We start from the raw sequence: 22,233 nt of genomic DNA on the forward strand, positions 1-22,233 counted from the left end.
CACTCCCCTCTGGTTTTAGCAGACAGTTAAAATCCCCAAGACCCTATAAACACTATATTTTTTCCTAGATAAGAGTGTGTTTGTATGGCTGCTGCCTGGAGGCTCCCTAGCCACCCTCACCTCGCCAGAGCATCTCTGAGGCTGAGGCGGCACCACAGAACCTTCCAGAACATCTCCTCCTGCCTTCCCGCCCCTCACAGCCTGCCTTGGTGGGAACCCTGCCTGGCCTGGCCGGGGCAGCTCCAGAGGGGGCACCCGAGGAGGTACACGAGGGGGACACGTCTGGAGTGGCGGGGCCATGGTGAGCGCCAGGCCGGGGCATGCTCAGGCCCAGCGCCGCAGCCCTGCTGTGAGCCCGGGCCTGCCACACTCTCCCCGGCCGTGTGGGAAGCACCCGCTTTTCCTGGGAATGTGCCAGCCAGCTCAGAGCCCAGGAGGGGAACTGCTGGGTGCAGTGGCAAGCCCAGAGGGAAGAAACAGAAAGTGATGTGTGACAAGCCAGCAGCCACACGGACTGTCCAGACAACCAGCAACAAACCCCAGACCCACACGTGCCAGGGACGTACCTGAGCAGCTTTTTCAAATGTATGTGACTGAGTGTTTCAGGCAGGGATGGTGCAGAAATCCTTCCTATAGCTAAATCTGGAAGCAACGCCAGAAGCTCAGGTTAGAGAGGAGAACAATCACAAGCAGTCACGGTTTTTGGTACAGTGGTTTCCATTCCAGACCAGACCTCGGGGCGTGCGATTGCTCTGAAATGTGGATTAAGCTTTTGGAACATGTTACTGTGGAAAGCCAAGCCTACAGGGTTGAGCTGTCCTTGCTCCTTGGACACTGGTGTTAGTTCCACGGCCAGGAGGACGTTGCTTTCCTTCAGCTGCCATCTTCAGCTCCTCTGGTGCCACGGTACTTACCGGCTCTGGCACTGGCCAGAAGTTTGTTTTCATGGACATAAACAGGACACTCAACAGCTGGTATCTTTACTGAATGAATTTATTGGTTTTTGAACTAAAGTTGCTCACAGTTATTTAACAAGGGATACATCAGATTTTTTTGTCCATTTCAAACCATTAAATAATGTCAGTTTGTGTCTGTATATGTGTGTGTGCGCGCGTGTGTGTCTTCAAAGTACAAAATAGGAAGGATAACAAGAGGTATTGCTTTCATTTATTCTTATATCTTGTGTAGGTAATCCCCTTCCTGCTTGTACCACATGGGTTTTGCTGATATAGGTATTTTTAAATTATTATTATTATCTTGTATTGAAATCCCAGCCTTTTGTAGAGGTACAATGTAACAGAAGCATCAAAATCTATACACAAGGGAAGAGAAAAGAGGGAAAAGAAGGACGGGGGTGATGGGAGGGGAGCTCGGAGGAGAAGTAGAGAGAGGGCAGAGGCAGGAAAGACAACGAAAGCAAAAGAGACTAATTTACAGCAATGTCATGCAATTAAAACTGCCCCCCTCTCCTGCACCCTTGCCTCCCCCCCTCCCCAGCCATCACCCCCTGGTGTCTGACATGCACACAGCAATACGAGAGAGAAAAGTTTAAGAATAGGGAAAATAAATAAATAAATAAATAAAGAAAAAAAATAAAATTAAAATAAATCCCTCCCATTTGGGGGAATGGGGAAACAGGGCAGAAGTCAAAGGTCTTTGCCCCAGTTGTGTCTTTAAAAATTCTTTTTAATCTTCAAACCTATGTACAAGTAAAACTGGTCCAAGAAGGGGGAAAAATGATTAAAAAAACCCAACAACGACAACAACAACAAAAAAGAACTCATCCAACATTATCATTAAAAAAAAATAATCTTGCGATACAACATACACCCATAGGAACCCAACGAGCAGCAATCGAAGGTCATAAAAGAGCTGAACACTAATGCTAAGCCTACATTCTTAAAATCTCAGTCAAGAAATACTTCTCACTGTGTTTTGTCTTCCACGCGTAAAACCACGTTTTTTTGTGTTTAACCTTTGAGCTTGGGCCAGAATAAGTTACACTTGGTCACATAACTCTTGAGGAGGAGGAAAAAAGGTGGCAATTCTTCTTTCTCAAAGTCACAAAATGAACACTTAGAAGGTTTCTGTGTCTTTTTTCCCCCTCCTCTGCAAAATAAATAAGAATCAATGTTGCCTCTACACAGTTATTAAACAGAAGATATATCTAACAGCTTATTTTTTTAAATATATATATATGTATATATAAATAACCAAGACCTAATAACTGAAACACAAAAAAAGGTCCCCATCCACCCAATCCCACCCTCCTCCCATTCAGAAAAAAAAAATAAACAACCAAAACCAAAACTAAAACTTTATAAAAATATCTCGCAGTAAATTTTAAAGTTTACAGTAGCTTCGTGATTAAGTCTCCCATTGCCCTGACTCCACCTTGTCTTGCTCTGATGAACTAAGTGCCAGTGATTTTGCACACACACACACATACACACAGAGGAAATAAAACCCAGTATAAGTCTCTTTTCTTCCTCCTCTTCATCTTCTTTTTTTTTTTTTCTTTTTTTTTTGTTCTTTTTTCCTTTTTTTTTAAGAAAAAAATCACCCAAGCCAACAAATGAAACTGGTAACTTAAAGAAATAATAATACTGATATCAATGCAGCACTAGCAACACAACAATTGCCTCTAAATGCAGGGTGTGGTGGAGGATCCAGCTGGTTGAAGAAGGTCCCAGCGCGGTGGCACAGTGGCAGGGAGTTGACAGGTGGGGAGGAAGGTGTCGAAGGAGGAGCAGCAGTAGCAGCAGCGGCAACTGTGCCTGGTGATGGGAGAGACAGTCCTTGGCAGAGTCTTGTCCCTCTTCTTTGCTACCAGAAGTTGCCTTTTCCCTAAGTTTTAATGTTTTGTTTGTATGTGTTTATTCATTGAACCCCCTCTCCCTCCTATGTTTACTCCTTTCCCCTTCCAGCAGGTTAAAAAGCAAAATGATACAGTATAAAAAAAACCAATTAGTTTCTGTGTGTATATATATATATGTATGTATGTATATTTATACATAAATATACACACATATATACATGTATATATAAAAAAAGGGGGCAAAAGAAAAGGAAAAGGTGGCAGGGAGAAAAAAAAAAAAAAAAAGATAAGAAAATCCCGTGATGAAGCTCCCCAATATTGTCTTGGTTCAACGCTTAGTTTTGAGTTGCTCCTGGCTGGTTTCTGATGAGAACGCGCTCTGGATTCATGGAACACTGCGCTCCCGCTACACCCGTCTCCTTCCCCACACCCTCCCTCTCCGGGCTGCGTTCACCTGCGCGGACAGAAGTTGCCAAGGGTAAATAATTCACTCCAACAATTTGCAACCTCCTTTGAGCCCAGACTCTGCAATCCCATAACTGAGCAGATCTCTCTTGTGGAGCGCCAAAAAAGAAAAAGAGAGGGGAGAAAAAAAACCAGGCGTGCATTGGGGAGGTGTTTGGGGAGAAGTGGGGGAGAGGCCCACTTCCTGAAGGGAGAGGGGAGGCTGGGAACCTCAAACAGGACTGGTCCTTGGACAGTCTACATCGGTTGCCTTCCGTCAACAAGTGTCCGCAGAGCACAGAAGGTGAAGCCGTGGCTGACATGTTAACTTTTCGGGATAATTCCTGGTAGCAGAGCGGAAACAAGTGGTGTCGTCAGAAACACAGAGAGAGCATGAACAGAACAAGAAACAAAACAAAAGAAAACAAAAAAAAAACCAAAACAAAATCAAAAAACCAAAAAAAAAAAAAGAAACCCAAAAAACCAAAAAATCAGGAAGGAGAAAAAAAGCGAAACATTCAAAAAAAGGGAGGAAAAAAAAAACAATTGAAAAAAACCACAACCCAAGATCTGGTGAACTGGGTTTGTCATCTGTGCTACCTTTTCTTTTCTTTTCTTTCTTTTCTTTTCATTCTTTCATTCGTTTGTTTTTGTGTTTGTTTCTGAGATATATATTATATATCATATATAAATATATATATGTATATATATACAGTCATTCCTTCATACAAAATTTGTCTATAGACAGTTTTGTACTGTTGTGGCAAGGTATATACATCCTTCTAGTTTAGAGGCTAGCTTGCTAAGGAATATTCTTTCATTCTTTCTTGCTTTTTTCTTTTTGTTTTGTTTTTTTGTTTTGTTTTTTTGTTTGTTTTTTTTTTCTCTAAGTTATTTAATTTTTTATGTGTTTATTTAAGGTTGGTCTTGTAGGCCGACTGATGAGACCATCTTTGCCTTGTCTTTGCCAGCAGGGTACTTATTGTCTCCTCTAGACCCATAGTCATTAGAACCGGAATCGCTCCGCTTGCTGTTTGCGCTATGCTTGGTTGGCGTGCCGGGGGGATGGCTCACCTGCCCGTTCTTCTCGTCTGAAAAAAGTTGTTTAATTACGTCAAAGAAGTTACTCAATGGGCTGCCTGGGTACACAAAACAGAGGAGACAAAAAAAGAAAGAAAGAAAGAAGGAAAAAAAAAAAACAAGAGGGAAAGAGAGAGAAAAAGAGGAGAGAAAGAGAGAGAACAAACAAACAAATGAACAATGGGGTTTTTAACGAGAAGAACATGATGAGGAGATCCAGAGCCATGTGCGTGGGGGTGTGTGGGGGATGAAGACAATGAGCAGGAAGAGGAAGAGTGTTTAGGATGGGACACCTACAGAAATAAAGAACCTGGGACCATAAAGCACCTGGGGGGAGGTCCTAGTTTTTTCCCGATTGGGGAAGCATCGCTGTCTCACCCAGCAGGGAGACACAGTACCATGTCACTGAAACAGGTCAGTCCATTACTAGGATTCACTTGGCCACTCAACATGGAAACATCAGTAACTGTAATCCTGGACACAGGCAAATCCCATCCTACTTCTGCTGTTACAAACAGAGGATATTTCCATTTGGCTGCCCATTGATGCTTTACTTTGCAGCCTTGCTAAGCTCTCTGTCTACACCAGGCATTAGACTTTCCTTGCTCGTATTTTATTTCATTCTGAGTTTCTCCTTGCTACCCTGTCATGACTAAGCCTGAAGCACCTGAGTGGTCCCAGGGAAGCATCATTTGGAAAGTGAGCTGTGGCTGAGGTGAGTGTTGCCATCTGCATGTGTGGTCTGTGGTTTGCATTTGCAGGTTTCTAAGCACCTTCAGATCCTCCCTAAACAGGTACCTGGAAATGAAGATGATGCTGAATGTGGAAGCAGGCTGTTATACATCTGCCTGTTTCTGGGACCTGCCAGGGTCAAGACCTACCACCTCACTGTCCTGAATTTATGCTCTCTCCACATGCCAACCTCCATGGCACTGATATGCATTCCAGTGCAGTTAGGAGCCAGAGAGGAAGGTAAAGCTGTGTGTTGCTGGAACAGACATCTCCTTAAGCCAGCCCCTAGATCAGGCTGCAGTGTTAACAAGGACTGGGCACATGAATACAGCCTTTCGTGCCAGGTGGGCCTCCAGGCAGCATGGTCATATGCTCTTAATCTACTTCTGTGTTAGAGGGTGTGGAAGGTGATACCTGAGGAAAGGTTCTGGGGTGCTACTGAGGGAAAGGGACCAGCTACTTCTGGAGAGGTAGCCTTCTTCTGGGAATTTCTAGTCCCCTATAATTTTCTTGGATTGGGGGATTTATCTTTATCAAACATAGAAGGGGTCACACTAAACACTTTGAACATGGATATTGAAGGTGTTTTTTATCTGATGTACACCATGGAGGAGATGCCTGGTCATGATCATGAAAACCCCATGATGGTTTTCTCAATATTGGGACTGTTGGCTCTACCGTTCTATCAAATTCAAATAATTTCCATCTCCAGCTCCTCAAAGGAAACAGACCCCTTGTATCTGCCTTCCATTGTGGTACAATGCTGTCAACAGGGGAACCTTTCATCCCCAAAATGGGGATATTCTGTCAAGAGCAAAGGGCTTCCTCATAGCAGAGACTGGTGGACACTTCCACCAGTGTCTAATTAAAGTGAATTAAAGTGAAGGGAAATACATTATGACCAGTGGCTTGGTCATGATGTATTTCCCTTCACTTTATTTCCAAAGATAAGCAACCCAGTAACTACAGCAGGCAAGTACTTTCTGCACACAGCAATTCAACTGAAGAGCTTGTTGAGTACTTTCTTATTCTCTAACGGAAAATGCTAGACAGACATCATTGTCTTACCCAGAGAAAGAGGAAATACATAGTATTTGTGCTCTGCAAAACTGAGTATGTTACTCTTTTTTTCCTGCTCTATGCTAACCAGGTAGTAGCTGCTTTCCCCTGCTTGTTAACAGGCATTGAGAAAAGTCAAATGGCTGGCAAATACAGTGAAGAATCTTATTAATCTAATTCATTCCTTGACTTCCTGTGCCTGCTGCTTTGTGGTTAATGTTCTGCTTGCCCTGGTTCTGTCACTCAGTTACACTAAAGCTAAAAGCAGTAGGCCATGTGAGTTTCTGGAAGGGCATCATTCACTCAACTGACTGAAGCCTTAGTGATGGGCACAACCAACCAACCAGGCAAAGCACATATCTCAATTTCTGACTAAGAAGAGAACTCAATCACTTTGGGCTAAGGCCTCCCTGAGCTCTACCTGCTCCCTTCCACATGCATGCAAATGCTTGGGAAAAGGGATAGCTGTTCCACATCTATGACTTCTACATCAGAGATTTCCCTAAGCCTCCCGAAAACTGTTTTAGATCTGTGGGTACATGATTTGTGCAGACTCATTTTTATCTACTCAGACTAATTTATAGTTCTTTTAGGTGAATACCATTTTTCAATGAAAAGAGAAAAAAGAAAGCAAACACTCAGCCTTGAATGCAGGAATGTGGGCAGATCTGGCTCTCGGGTGGCTTTGGACCCCTCATCTTCATAAGCAAATGGATTCAGCAGAGAGAATGAAAAAGAGCACTGAAAAAAATGCTGGAGAGGAAAAGACTGCTGGGTTGGGAGAAAAGAGTAGAGGAATATCTCTAGTTATTCAGCTGAGCAGCTTATTCAACAAGCTTAGGGGGAAAGATGAGGGCAGAGTAAGCAGGGCTCTGCAGCAATTGGTAAAGTTTTTTGTTTTCATATAGACAGGATTAGTGAAAAAAGTACAACTTGCAAGAATGGAGCAATAAAACACTTTAGAAATTATACATCTTGTGTTTGCTGAGTCCTGATACAGGATTTTTAGTCATCCTACTAAAATATGCAGCCCATGTTTCATCCACCCTTTCTCCTCCCCATGCCCTACTGGCTTTCAAGTGCCTGGAGATTTATTGCAGCAAAAGTATTTAACAGTCTACTTTTCTTTGCCTGTATCACTACTGGATTCCTTACAATCAGCATTTTCAGTTAAAATTTTAATGGGAGGTAAGAAAATCCTTAGGGATGTTTAGAGAGCTACTGAAAACGGAAATAGGCCATTTCACTAACCCTTTCCTTCCTTTGCCTTTTGTACTTGTAATTAAATAGTAGGTAATAATGCCCTCCTGTCCTGGCAGTCAAGGAAAAACTGATGCTGGGCTGGTGTTCACATTGCTCTTTGGATAGACAAGGAGTCCTCACACTTTTACTCTGGAGATACACAAGAATAGGTCAGCTATCCTGGAAGCATGAAAATGGTGCAGGGTGTTGCTCCTGTTAGTTCTCAGTTCCCTTTGAGGTATAAATCCAGTAAAACAAGAGTCGAAAATGCAGGCGATGATGGATTAGAATAGGTTTTGCAGCAATCTTCCATGCCTAGCATTCAGTGCAAGATGTGTCATAGGCTTTTACACCTGTAAGTCCATCAGGGGGCCTCAAAAAGGCTGCCTTTCTTATTTCAGAAAGTGAGATGACATCCCATTTCCTCTGGACAGGGATGAAGGTTTGGCTCAGTGATTCTTCAGAACATCCCTGGTGTTTCATGCACAGACTAAGGTCTTCTTTCCCCTTGAGAGCAAATGTTCATCAGCACACAGCAAAGAAAGTGTAAAGGGTAGAAAGGGTGAGAAACCGAGAGAAGGATCAGAGGCAGGAGGGGAGGCTCAGAGCATTAGGTTTATGTCTGTTAGGAGGAGATGGATATGTGCAGTTTTGAGTTAGACCAAGGAGCTGTTTGCTGCAAGACTGGGAAAGGGAATGGGTCTGAAAACAAGCACTGAAGCTTATGAAAGGGTCATGTATTGAAGGGGTGCTGAGAGAAATATATTTATGGAGAAGGAACTGGCTTGGGGCACCTGTGTGCAGCACTGTCACAGCCAAGTATCATGAAAGAAGTCAAAACTGTGAATGGATTTGAATACAGCAAGCGCTAAAAGGAAGAAACAGGGCTAGAGATAGACACAAAAACATAGAAGGAAGCTGGGCAGGCAGTTTGTATCAACACTCACAGTCCTCAGTATTTCATCTGCTGTTCTTAGGGAGCCTGTCTGACACTGACCTAGCCCCAGTGGTGTCACCACTTTGAGAAGCCAAGTGAAAGTGGAGCAGCCAGGTAAGAGAGGAAGGAGAAAATAAGGGGAATCACTCCAGGCACAAGTGACACCAGAAAAGGACGCACCTTGCAAAGATGCTGCTCTGACCTTGTAAAGACCCTCACAGAACAAGCAGCTTCAGGACAAGCCTGGAGGCTTCAGTTACTGATTAAAGTCGGCTGTTTTGTAACATTTTTAAGACAGTCAGATAAGGACTTGGGCCTCTTTTCTTTGAAGCAAATAGCAGCATTCCCACTGACTTCACAGAAGCAAACCCTGAGGCGCTTCCTTCTCCTGTGAAACCATTTCTCTCAAGTCTATGCACTGTTAATGCACTAATCCTTGTGGTGCTGAACACAAAAGTTGCACAAAACAATGCCATCTATGGGATTATCCTCTACCTTTTTTTCTGTATAGCATGAGGTATTTTGGCACTTCTGCATATATATCTTGGGCTTTGGGAGAAAGTGAATTGGAAAACGTGTCCCCAGTGGGGAGAGGCACCTTTTCTCAAACTGACTTACTTCTTCTCCTGTTGCTTTCACATCCTTCCTGATTGTCTTTTAATTGCCTCTAGTGCTACTCAGGTTTTTCCTCCTATACTCACTCTTTAGCCCTCATCTTTTTCATCCCTAGGTTGCTCTGTTTTGATAGCAGCTGTGCTTTCAGTGAACCATGTAACAAAAATCCAACTTCTTTCAAGTAAAGCATTAAAACACTCCTCAATGGGTGATAATCCATTTCCTTTCAAATACATTTTGCTGTTATAGAGTCCTAGACCTCTTGGTTAAGACGAGGCATTTTTTTTGTCTGTTTGCTTGGTTTCTGTTGGCAGAGTCCCTTCTGCCTTCAGAAACAAATGACTTAAACTATCGAGCTCAGTCATATTGAGTATATGGAGTGAAAGGGATGACACAAAGATAAAGTGGCCCATCCCCCTTCATTTAGTTGTAGTACCATGTAGGAGTCTCCCTCCAGACTGAAGAGGCCCCAGCCTCGGCATTGTACAAATCCCAGTCAGACAGATGCCTCACCCAGCTCACTAACTACTGACAGAAAGTCCAGGGAACAACTCCAGTTTCTTGGCAGGAAACCTGAACTGCAGCTGGGAAAGGCGACTTTCCATGCCAGCAGGTGGGAACTTCCAGTTGCTACTCACCTGAGCAGACCTGAACAACCAACTTGACATTTAAATGCTCTATAGCCCATCCTTGTTCTTAGTCTCCTAAAGCATCCCATCTCCTCTGCAGGAGGGTGGCCCAGTATTTGTGTCTAGCATGCAGATGGCCATTCTCTATCTTGCACATTTTTTCTCCCAGTCTCATAAACACACAGAGAAGCTGAGATACAGTTCAGCTGCTCCTCACAGTGTTACTGGGACAGGTAGTTCTGGAATAATGAGTTAGGGAATGGTGAACACAGGCAGCAAAGCTCACAAGGGATGAGGCCATTTCCTTGCTGCTGCCTCCTGCAGAGCTAAGGGATGTGTAAGGAATCAGAAACTAAATGTGTCTGTTACTGATGGCCAATCCAGCACCACCACGTAACATTCAAAAAAGGAGACATGATGATGGAGAGGAGGGAATCATACATTCATTTGGACAGCTGGTGGCACTGAAAGAGCAGGCAAGGATAGTGGGATGAAGAGATGCCAGATTCTGTTGTGGAGTCATGCTCTTCTGGCAAATTGGCTGGTAAATGTCTAAGCCCACAAATTTTTTGTATCTGCCTGTCCTTTTACACAGATTTGTCTGAACAAGTGTGTGGTGAGAGGGGAAACTGATGAACCCACAAAGCCACAGCAAATGGCAGTATTGTTGCTACCCATTCTCTTAGAGATTTCTGCAGCTTTATTCCTATCTTTTTTGCCTATAAAAATGTCAGAAATGTATTGGCACTTAGTAATACAATTTTGATCTTTCCTGACAGATGGATGTTCACATATTATGATAGGCAGGTTTCAAATTCTTCAACCTTTTCCTAAGGAGATGGATGACCTGTGCATGCTGGTGAAATGCTGCTTCCTCATTTCCACTGAATAAATCACTTCAAAATATGATTTAATCTTCTGGGAAGGCCATCTTAAAGTTAGCTTAGTACAGCAAGCAAGCATTTCCATATAGCTTCCTGGAACACTGGCTATCATAAATAAAGCACTGTCATCCTAATTAAGAGTGAGATACTCTGTTTTCTGTATTAGATATTATTACAGAGAAAGAGGAAAAGATCTTGTATTGCATAGTAAAAATCTAAACATAGCTGCCAAAAATAGGATCTGACATTAATCAAATAGTTCAATACATCTGGATTAACTTTTAGTGCCAAGTTGCCTTTTTTGTGGCTACCTTCTTCTACAGTGCAAAAACATGAGGCATGAATTGGAAAAAAATGTCTCCCCAACACAACACTAAACTGAAGACATACAACTACAGTATGTAGGGATTCAGTCATTCCTTTGGACAGCAAAGGATACTGAGAGAATGGGCAGGGATAACTGGTAAAGCTTGCTGGAACTCTTAGAACCACTTATTTGACATCTTATTTGTTGCGATCCACCCATTTTGAATGAATATGTGATCTCTCAGGTGGGTCTTCCTTTTGTCTCTCAGCTGGGTCACAACTTGAACTGAAAAGTCAGCCATGCTCAGAAAAACCAGGAGGCAGCACATATTTCAGGAATATTGACAAAACCCCATTGTTCTAGTGCTGACAAGAGCCTTTCAGCTGGGAGGGCAGCCTGTGTTTTTTCCTGCAGGTTTTGACACCAATATTTCTGCCAACAGTTGCAACCTTTTGGCTGCAAATCACCAACCTCCTCTGCCATCAAACAGCTACTTTCAGAAGTGGGTTTACTCTAATTAATGCCAATATGGGTCAGGATCACTTCCAAGAACACCAAGTCCAGGTATTTGCTGCTGTTACTAAACAGACTCTAAATGAGCACTCACAAAGTTGCAGGCTACAAGTGCAACCCAAATGTGATGTAACCAGTTTGAAACTACAAAGGGTTTCCTAACTTCTCAAGTAGATTGGAATGCTACTGGTATGGGCTTGTGTCTGTATGAATCAAACTGTGATTGCTGTGAGCTACAGAGAGAAGCCTTTACTGCAGCATAGTTCTCTGTGTGCAGAGGATGACTGGCCACGGCCAGCAAGATCAGACAACTCTGAATAGGAAAAATGCCAAGTCCTAAACACTGGGAGCAAAAGATCTGAGAAACATACATTGGTGAGATATGAAAGGCAAGTGGATTTGCTACGCTTCTGATTTGATCAGATCATTTTGGTGATAGCCACTGGTACCCACAAGGAACCAAAAAACCTTTTGTTTAACTCTGGTGCCAGGAATCCAGGTTTACAGTTGTAAGCAGCAATACAAGATAAATGTTTAAAAGTAATCACAAGACCTTCTTTCCAGCCTGCTCAGGGTTATGGTCCAAGAATTTTCAGGAGTATATGGCTGTGCAGTGCCTAATGTGACAGCATGATCGGACTGGAGCTGCACTAGTTATTCATTCTAACCTGCTCTTCCTCTTATCATCACCCTTTCCATGGAAGTGCCACTGATGTAACCAAAGACTTTCTTCAGAATCATCAGAGAGGAAGAATAACAAGCAGAGACTGCCACTGAGAATGAATTTTACTTCTAAGTAAGGCAGTGTGAAGACTGGGAAGTTTACAGTCCTCCTGGGTTACTCTCAGAAGGTAAAGTGGAGGATAAGGCAGGCTTTTTAGAGCTTCCTGTCAGCAGCCAGCACCTTGGCAAAACATACTTACCAAGGACTCCAAAAAACTGGAAATGGCTGGGAAGGGAGCTATCAAAGGCTGTATACCAGCCCTACCATGAAACCAATCACCCATAGAAATTCTCAGCTCACTACATAAAATACTTGAAGTCACTAAAGTTTGTGAAGAGAGGCTCTTTCCTGACCAAGGACTGTTGAAATGGCACCATGGGCTTCTGTGTGATGTGTATCAATGACTCCAGATCCAATGTGTTCAGAATACAATGAATGATACCTGCTTTCTGATTCCCAGCTCTGTGGTTGAAGCTGGAGGCTTTTCAGTTTATGTATTATCTTTGTTTTTATTTTTAATGTAAAGGCTTTGCAGAACCTATTAGAACCTTAATTATACAACCTATTCTTCAGTGAGATAGACATAAATACCAGATTAGATGGTAATAAACACTTCTCTCAATCCTGCTTCAAAAGAAACAGAATCCAGCTTGTCCTTTTACAGCTGTGCTGCTTTTATAAGGCTTAACAACAGCACATAAAGTGGTAAAGCTTATTTGTCACTAAACTGATTTGGCTGAGAATACATACAGGAATAGATCAGCTAAAGTATCACTCATGTAGATTTTTTCAGGTTACAGCTGCATTTTATATGTAAATATTTTAATTTTTATGAGGTAAATTTAATCTTATGAACAGACTTCATGGAAACCAATTTAGTCTTTCTGACAACAGCAATACCCATTCCCCTGCTGAGATGGGTGGAAACGTAAAATAAAATATTTCACCCCAGCACACATTTCAATTTATTATGAGCCAAATTCTTTTCTTCTATTGTGAAATACTACAAGTTGGCAGCAGTTTTCTAGTTTGCACAGGAAGGAGTTGTGTCTAGTTTGCACAGGAGCAGTTGTGTCATTTGGACATTGGCAGCTCCTATGACAAACCTCGGCAGTTCAACATTAAGGTGTTTCTCAATGCCAGTGGCTGTATGCAAAATCGCTTCTCAGACTGAGGACCACTGCTAGCAGAAGATAAGATAACATTTAAAGGACTAAACAAATTTTCCTTGCTGTTAATTATAGCACTCAGTGGTTTATAGTGGGTGAAAACATGTTCCTCATTCCTACCAGAGCTTTCACATGGCTGAGCAAGGCCTAAGGAACCTGATTAGCACTTCCTGCTCCAATGTTAACTTTTTTTGCAAGAATGACCTCTTGTGCTCACTGTCAGAATGGAACAATGAGGTCAAAACCCTCAGAGAATATAGTTTTTCATACACTATTTGTTATTACTAGATGAACGCTGTGTCAATGTCACAGGGGTTTCTCATCCTCAGAAACACAGAGAATGGTTTGCCAAAAATAGGCTAAATGCTCACATCATTCCATTTCACTCCCCTGTCTAAACCATGGGTGAGCTCCAGCAGAAGGTTCACCTCTTCACTCATACATGAGGGTGGAATTCAGCATGGTGCAGTCACTACTGCTTACACTGTTTGTGAGTTCACCAACAGGGAAGTGATTTAAAGGAAGCAGCTCCATTAAACTGCTATAGGCCATCCTGTCTCTTCTCTCTCTCTCTCTCTCTCTCTCTCTCTCTCTCTCTTCTGTCTGTGCTGTAGCTGCCACAAAACAGCCTCCCTGCTGGCCTTCACCTTGTCCTCTTTGTCCCTTGTTGGATTGCTGCTGACAAGGTGACAGCTGGAGGGCCTGCCTGAACTGTGAGTGAGCAGTGATGCTCTATCTAAAGAACGCAGGGTACTGGCTGGTTAGCTCTATAGCTAAATTAACTTGCAAGCAATCAGCAGAATCAGCACTTCAGTATTTTTGTATTATATGAATGCCAGATTCCAGGCAAGAAACAAAGACTTGAGGAGAAAGAGGGATTTGCTGTCTGGTGCCTTCAAGAAGTTGAAGGTCTGAAATAGTCTTCATGAGATCAGAGAAATCACCTAATAAATCAAATGAACTTTCAGAACAAAGGAAAATCTCCCACCAGCAGAGCTGCAATTTAAGGGAAAGAGATTACCTGAAACACAGGAAACAGGCCAAATTCTGCCTCAGTTACACATGCATAAACCTAGTATTATCTCCACCATGACAACTTCCCTTTATGGTTACAGACTCCAGAGCAACTTTCTTCAGTTAACAAAGAGATAGTGTGGCAGCTGCAGGTCCAGCTGGAGAGCAGCACCAGCGCAGTGAACATTTCCCTAACATCTTGTCTTCCCTTTCACAGAGACATCTGAACTCAACCTAGATACCAGAATAGAAATCTAAAGAGACCAGAATTCTCTCATATAGAGTCTTTTTGTACAAGACACGCATAAAAAGACATAAACATCTCTCTTAGTGTTTAGGTATTTCCCCTGCTGTATTTGGAGCAGTGAGTAGAGGCAAAAGTAATGAAAGAAAGAATACAGTCCATGTGTGTAGAGAGGGGAGGGAAGGCTAGGGACAAGTTAACCAAAATTCATGTAAGCCCAAGCAAGCTGAGCTGAATGTTTTGCAGGAAACATTTTTTTTTTATTCCTAGCAAAATTCCAATCTTCAGTAGGTTCACTACTCCTCCAGCTGAGACACAATATCCTTCCCCAAGTCCAGAGTGGAACTATGACAGTTTACTCTAGCCAAGTGTCTGACATAATATGCAGTGTGTCTTATGGAGAATTTAGAAGGGTCATACCCCAAGGATATCTGGGGAAGAAGGGGGTGGATGCAAAATGGAGTTAAATAACACTGCATTCATTCCTGTCTCAACAAATAGCAGGAAACCAAGGGAGACAGCAGCCAGCAGGGCAGCATTCAGCTTCACTGCAGAAAAGGGACTGCAGAATCATGAATCAACAGCAGCAAGTAAAGAAAAGAGGAAAAAAATCAGGAACAAAAAAGAAAATCACTGGCCTGGGTTACAGTGAGAGAGGGTATCTCAAGTGCAACACCAAACATTTGTGCTATGAAGGGAAAAGCTGTGGTGGAGCCTGTGCATCTGTGCATGGATGGGGAGGAACAGAAAAAGGGATATGTGCTTGTGTCCTCCAGGTGAGTGAAAGACATAGTGGGTTGTTACGGGGTGGGGAGTCTCGAAAAGAGCGCAGGGGAGCAGGGATAGGGGAGGGCAGGAGGTGCAACAGGACAGGACGGCGCATTATTATGTTGCTCAGCAGGGGCTGGGGAAGGTGAAAAGGCAGAAGGGAAGGAAGTTCTTACCACATTTGGAAAGTCTGCCAGTCATCAACTCCATACAGTTAGTGGTGTCTGGATCATAGAACGGAAAGAGGAGGGAGGGAGGGAAAAACATAAAAAAAGGTTTCCATACCTCTGTGCATAAAGTAGTAACTTAGCACATTATTACCTGAAGCAGGAAACATATACACATCTTGGTGTTTACACAACCCAGGCCAAATTCTGCCACCCACTCTATGCCAGTGCAAACCTGGCCCTGTGACTGACAGTGGAGCTGCTTCAGTACTGCTGCCTCCACTCACCCCTTTATTGTAGCTAGAGGTATTTATGAGATGTGGGAAATACTCTGCCACCACATTAGCAAAATATGAGCCTTGAATACAGTGTTTCACCTGGCTAGCTTTGCAAATTAGCCTGCAACAGCTGGGAAATGTCCAGCCAGCTCCAAAACCTGGAGAGAGGGAAGAAATTTAGCCCTGAGCTACTGGATGTGGAGTGAGGCTAGTTGTACGGCTCAAACCCATCTTTTAAACCCCAAAGAATAATGTCAAAGTTTCAATCTAACTCTCTCATTCAACTGTAATCTCTCACTGCTGCTGCTTTCAAGGTCAGTGTTCACAGGCAATAGAAGCACTTTGGGTAAGGGTGGCAGAATCAGTCACTCATTACTGTCCACTTTGTGTACAGCTCCCATTGCCACAGAATCTGGGTGCTTCCTACTCAGGTGCAACAAGCAGAAGGAGCTCCACATGTCAGCTTTAAAACAGAAAGGCCCAGCCCAGCTGGACGCTTCCATGTGGAACCTGCTGTCAAGCCAGATCTGCTGCTGTCAGCCAGGATTCCCTTGCATTTGAGATCTAAATCACTGTGTTCCTGGTCAATGTGGAGTACTCATTGCTGAGCAGGTGGCTACCAGTTAAAGCACTCAGATCAGTTTCAGATCTCCTCTTGCCTGAGCTCTTGATGAACACCTGGATATTCAAGAAATAGCCTTCTTGGAAACATGCACACATATGCTGAAAATCCCTAATTGCCAGAAAGCTCTAACTACTCCCTGCTAACTACTGCTATAAAGTCTGCAGGATAGAGGGGAAGATAATTTCTCAACATTCCTCCCATTAAATATTGAGAAAAGTAATTTCATAAGAGGAGGGAGGGGTGCTGGATATGTTTGGGTGAGCTGAACTCATGCTAGAAGAGCATGGCTATGTGTATCTTCTGATGCAGCCAGGCTTGTGCTGCACAGATCATCTGGGAAAGCACGGAGTAGAGAGGGCAGCTGCTTGGTCCAGTGACACTGGTGAAAGCATCTAAGCACTGGTTACATGCTCTCCATCCCCGAGGCTTAAGGTGGGCTGGCAGAGGTCAGTGGGAGATGATACCCATGGAAGTTCTCTCAGAAGGGCACAAGATTGAGAGAAAGGGGAAAAAGGATGGGGGTGAAGGAGAAGAGAACATTCAAGATCTAGAACAACACAACAGATGCGTCAGAAAGGCCAGGAGTTTACCTGCCTTTGAAATTGTTTGCCTGGTCTGGCAGGCAAATAATTTAATATACAGTACAATTTCAATATATTTCTCCCTGAAGATACCTTGCAGGTTTGAGAAGTGCCTATGGTTGCTGATCGAGTCAATGACTGAAGTCACACTCATAGGTCTTTATAATTTTTTTCTTTACTAACTAGGAGAACCTTGTTGTCTTGTGCCTTTTAGGGGTTCCTGTCCAGCCCCCTCAGAGTCACCTACCCTTTGCTGTAATGCAGAGTGATGCAGGTCTATAGTGGTAGACCCCAGAGCATTCACACAACCATGAGCAGAACTTAGCTTTGAAAGAACACATAAGAGCCAAGAAAATCTCAAATATGACCAGAAGACTGTTTCTGACTCCCACGTCCAACACCTGGAATTTTTCCCTCAAGTGTATCCAGACTGACTGGCCACACAGTAACCAGAAATCTGGAACAAAAAAATAGTATTTGGATAATGTCAGAGCAGGTAATCATTGTGGGTGGTTACTAAGATCCTCCTGAAACTGGTATTTGTTTCATTCTTCATTTTAGCAAAGTAAAAAGTAATCATGTCTCCTTAAGTTAATACTGCCTTTTTTCCTAAGTCATTTGCAGTCAGCACAGCTCTACTTAGTACCTAAAGCCAGTTGTGTCACAGGTCTACATACATTAGTTGTGTGATTAAAATACAAGCTGACAGACCTACACACAAAAAATGGATTGTAACAGAGGCTTTTTGACAGCAGAATATCTCGGGCTCTGGATGCCATTTGGTTCCCAAAAAAGTAAATTTGCATGTTATAGAATTAGTTTTGATGGATGAGGAAAATTTTCTGGAATATGATTACCATGGAAAAAAATCAAATGAACATTAATAAAACCTCTCATTTGTCTTTCTTAAAACTTTTATGCACAACTAGGCTTTGAATTCTCCATATTGTCAGGGCTATTCCCAGGAACTGCACAGGAATTTATTTTTATTTGTAGTGTCTTTACAAAACCTGATCAGATGGTTTTTCCGCAATTCCTAAGGCAGAGACAGAGCTCATACTGCATCACTTAAAAGACAGTATTAATGTATCTTCAGCTTCTCTTTTAGAATAATTACTTTAATACTTCTTTCAGTTCCTTCATATTGTAACATCTACTTTGGTAAATACTCTATCGATAAAGTATTCCATCATTTTAAAGCAGAATTTTTAATTGGAAGTCTTAAGATTCTTGCCAGTCATCTTCTGCTCATGGATAGTAATCCATACTCCAGTGACTGTGGGATCCAGATGTTATAAGAAGTGAATAAAGCCAGAGTCCAAAGGCATTTAACTGTCTGAGAAGCACTGATGGGTCATGTAACTGCATTTTTAATGTGTCCTGATTATTTTTTTAATTAAAACATTGTGGCAGTGTCAGTTCTCAATCCTTCTGATGATAAGGCAATTCCTTATTTTGTAGGAAATGCTGGAACTCACGTTTTGTATTTGACTAAGACTCTTTCATAAATGACACCCAGTTCAGTTCATTAACAGATGGCAAATGCTTTGGTTAAAATAAGACCTCCCTTCAAAAGGCCAAACAAGCTCTGAATCCATTAGAAACTACTAGTGCTCTGTTGACTTTTCTTTCCCCATTTTCTTTATTCTTTAATTTCTATCCTACATAAATTTCACAAGGAAGCTGCCTGGTTTGTGATGCTTCTGATATCTCTGAGACCCATCCCAGCCCAGGAAATCTCACCCAAACAGCTGCTCCTCTGAGATCTCCAAATGCAGGGCTGGATCCCAGAAAGCATTGAGCAGCGCCTGCCAGATGCTCACAGTTCCCAGGAAACACTCCCACTAAGGGAGATAATGTCAAGGGAGCCACCAGCTCCTCTGGTCCAAGGCAGTTATCATGCAGATTGAAATTCCCCAGTGTTTTTGTACTTACTTGAAATTCTCTGTTTTCCTATCAAAACTCCGGAGAGCTTGGACCTTTTTTCTACATGCTTTATTTCTGGACTACCAGTAACTATTTCAGTTAATTTTAATGAAGGCTATTCAGTAATAATACTAAAGCTGTTGAGCAAAAACACAGTGCTCTGCCAATCCAACCAGGCATTACAGGGCACTTTTTGCAGGTGGAACTATGATAGCAAGATTAAGTAATTATCCTAGACACTACAAGAGTATAAGACATAAGAGGTCACAGAGGATTGGAGGAAACAAGAGAAACTTGGGACCTGAATGAACCCCAGAAAAACTGACCTGCAATCTAATTCCAAACTGGTATTTGCAGAGTCCTTTTTTTTTTGAGTCTGCAGCTGGAAGCACTTCATTTGCTCCTTACTCCCTTTTCTATCTTGATAAAATCCTTCACACATTTGGAAACTGTAGGTTTCTTACTTTTTTTTTGGCAGCAATATGTCAGCCCACAGCTCTTGTGAGCTATAAAATACCTGGAATTCACAGATCAGTGCCCTAGCAAGAATTTGCATTGCCCTGTTTTGAAGCTGGATATGGTCTCTAAACACTTATTTATGCTGATGAAAGGCACTTCCAGCAGTAACAGTGAGATGCTCTGAACTTGGAGATGTCAATACCTGAAATCCGATATGAAGTCAATAAATATAATAAAAAACCAGAAAAGCTTTAACAAAGAAGTTATAAAGATTATTTCAGTATTGCTGATTGCCTAGAACCTAGAAAAATGGGAAAAAAATCCGAATATGTAGCATCCCACACTTAAAACCAAAGCTCAGAGAAGCAAGAAAATATTAGGGAAATAAAAATTGCTACCCTGTGAATGATCACAGATGGCTTTTGCATGTCCCTATTCACCAGCTGCTACTATTACTCTTTCATGCAAAGGCTTCAGAGAAAAACAGACCATGATTTAATGGAAAGAGTGCTGGGCTGAAACAAAGGAACAAATCTGAGATATCGTCCTCCATGGAGAGAGATCTTTTTATCCCAGCAAAGGGCAGTCTGCCCAGGGATTACCTAAGTAGAGATTCTGAGTATAAGGCCCTGGATGGAGCCATTCTTGGACAAAAGACAAGGCTGACTGCTCTCACAGACAGTGAGACTCCCTCTTGATCCCAAAGGGGTCCTTTCATGGTCTCACTGAGCGTAATGGCTTTTGTGATACCAGTAACAAGCACACAGACAATTTTTTTGGTTCAGATCAAAGGCCAAAACGATCTGAGAGTCAGACTTGATGATCCTTGTGGGTCCTTTTCAGCTCAGAATATTCTGTGATCTGGTGCTCTGTCTCCCTCAGCGGCCCCATAGACACCCAGGAGTGAAAGAGCAGGCCAAGCATATAGAACACTTCTCCTACCACTGCCTCACTCACCACTGTCAGCTTGGAGATTTCCTGAACCTGCTGCAGTTTCTCTGTTTAGCAATCCCATAAAGATTTCTCTGCAGGGAGTTATCCAACCTCCCTGTGAGTGAGAAGTAGTACTCAGGGGAAGATAAGCATCTGTAAGCGCCTCACATTCAGAACCTGTCTCAGTGAGGAGTTCCACCAGTTCTAGATTACATGAAGACATGTTTTCCAATGGCTTTTTTGGTACTTGGCTTCCACTGTCTTACGCTGGCCTCTAGTTTCTTTCATTAGGAAGAAAAAATGAACATTCAATCCCTATCTACTTGTTCTATGCAAGTCATGAGTCACAGACCTGGTATTTGTCTCAGCAGTTATGGCACAGAGGTCCTGAAACACTAGGATACAAAGCTGGTATGTTGCACTAAATTTTTCCATCGAGACAGTGAATTTTAGAAGCGTTACATGAACTTTTGGAATGGATTTAATTTATTTACACTTTCTTTCAGGTAAAGGAGGGAATCTATTTTCCTGCTTCAGAGTATGCCAGAAGAAATACGCACAGCCAGTCTTAGAAAGGAAAAATGGAAGTGAATGAAGGGATATATGGAGGAAGGGATATTATAAGGTGCTCAAATGTGACACAGAAACACATCTGCCTAAATCAGGTACGTAACAGGCTCACACACACACACACACACAGATGCATGGGCAACATGACATCTACAAACACTGTTGTTAGCTGGAGGAATGAAAAAGAGAAAAATGCATTCTGAAACCCAGGCAGGCCGGCTCAGGGGGCTGGGATGCTGCGCAGCAGATCAGAGGGGCAGCAGAGAGAATGACTCTCACTGCCATATGTTCATTAGGCCTTGCTGTTCTGCTTTATACTGAATTCATTAAATCTTCCCCTTCTGCAGGTCTCCCTTTACACTCATGCACCTTTCACAAATTGCTTTCATCATCCCACCTGTAATAATATCAGAACTGTAAGGCAGGAGAGACAAACACATAGGATGTGTCTGTGCACAAGGAGCTAGGAAAAGCTCCAGTGCTGAACCAGTGTGGCTGGTCAGGAGACAGTACCATGTTCAGAGCCATGGAGGAAGAGTCTAAGTGAAGGTGAGCTCAATCTGTTGCAGCAGTAGACTGCCTATAGAGTGTCCTCAAACCATGAACCTGAAGGTTCATGAACACCACAATCCCTACATGGTGTTCAGAGCTGGCAGTACGGAAGGAGAAGAGAAACAGAGAAGACTTTGCTTTGTTTCTAGTGAGAAATGCTGATTAATTCCATGACAATTTCAATGAAGATTTTGCTCACATTTCCAACCAGACACCCAGCTAAGCAAGGTGCTGAATGTGAACTCTTCTGTCCTTTATCCCTTTACTTCCCCTTACTCTCAGTGGCTGGAGATGTGAACTACTGGGCAACCCTACTTTGATGCAAAGGTTGTCTCTTTTTTGGTAAAAATCCCTTTATTTCCCTTCTCCTCCCTTCCCTTCCCTTTCTCTCTTTCTTGTATGCTGCTCCAACCTAAAATTTTCAGGTTGACTTCTCTCATTTTCAAGAGATGTGCATATTCCTGATCAGGTCAGGTGGTGTGATACAGAACAGTTTGGCACCCTGTCTTGTGAGCTGTCTTGCCTGGGTAAGTCCCCAGCCATGGGAATTCTCATTTTTAAATTTCAAGAGACCATTAATTTTGGTTTTGCTCCATGTGGACTTATCTATTCCACTCTGGCATTAGAGGTCAGGCTGGGTTTTCCCTGCTAGAACAATATGCTCTCATGTTTCCATTCCAGAACCAGAGCAAAACTGTAAGTCAGATACATTTTTCATAGCAGACTATGCCCATAACATTTCCCTGAGTCTTGGTCAGATGAATGGTTTTTATTCTTGCTATAATATGGCTTTCTTAGGGACATATCCTGCTTCACATTCAAGTGTGCAAGAGGGTTCAAATTTTTCTATAGAGCCTCAGTAGCTAGCACAAATTAGGGTGAAGAAGTTAAGAGAGATCATCAAGTTATTTATAAACCATTTTTTCCTCACAGGAAAGTAAGGGTACACTTCATTCCTGAAGA

At 42.6% G+C, this 22,233-nt stretch overlaps 1 protein-coding gene across 2 annotated transcripts in view; it reads right to left on the reverse strand.

Moving 5' to 3' along the window:
- Positions 1-3,897: 3,897 nt before the first annotated feature.
- BRSK2 (BR serine/threonine kinase 2) overlaps positions 3,898-22,233 on the reverse strand; it is a 301,162-nt gene continuing 282,826 nt past the window's right edge. Inside the window, exons 19-20 of one of the 2 annotated variants that reach the window (XM_058863412.1) lie at positions 15,356-15,403; positions 3,898-4,401 (exon numbers count right to left, since the gene is read on the reverse strand). In XM_058863412.1, coding sequence (XP_058719395.1) covers positions 4,178-4,401; positions 15,356-15,403 — 272 coding nt within the window. In that variant the 3' untranslated portion in view covers positions 3,898-4,177. The remainder of the gene's footprint in view (positions 4,402-15,355; positions 15,404-22,233) is intronic. The other variant, XM_058863406.1, reaches the window with a different exon arrangement.

The sequence above is a fragment of the Poecile atricapillus genome, chromosome 1 (genome assembly GCF_030490865.1).
Source record: "Poecile atricapillus isolate bPoeAtr1 chromosome 1, bPoeAtr1.hap1, whole genome shotgun sequence".
In the NCBI taxonomy this organism is placed as follows: Eukaryota; Metazoa; Chordata; class Aves; order Passeriformes; family Paridae; genus Poecile; species Poecile atricapillus.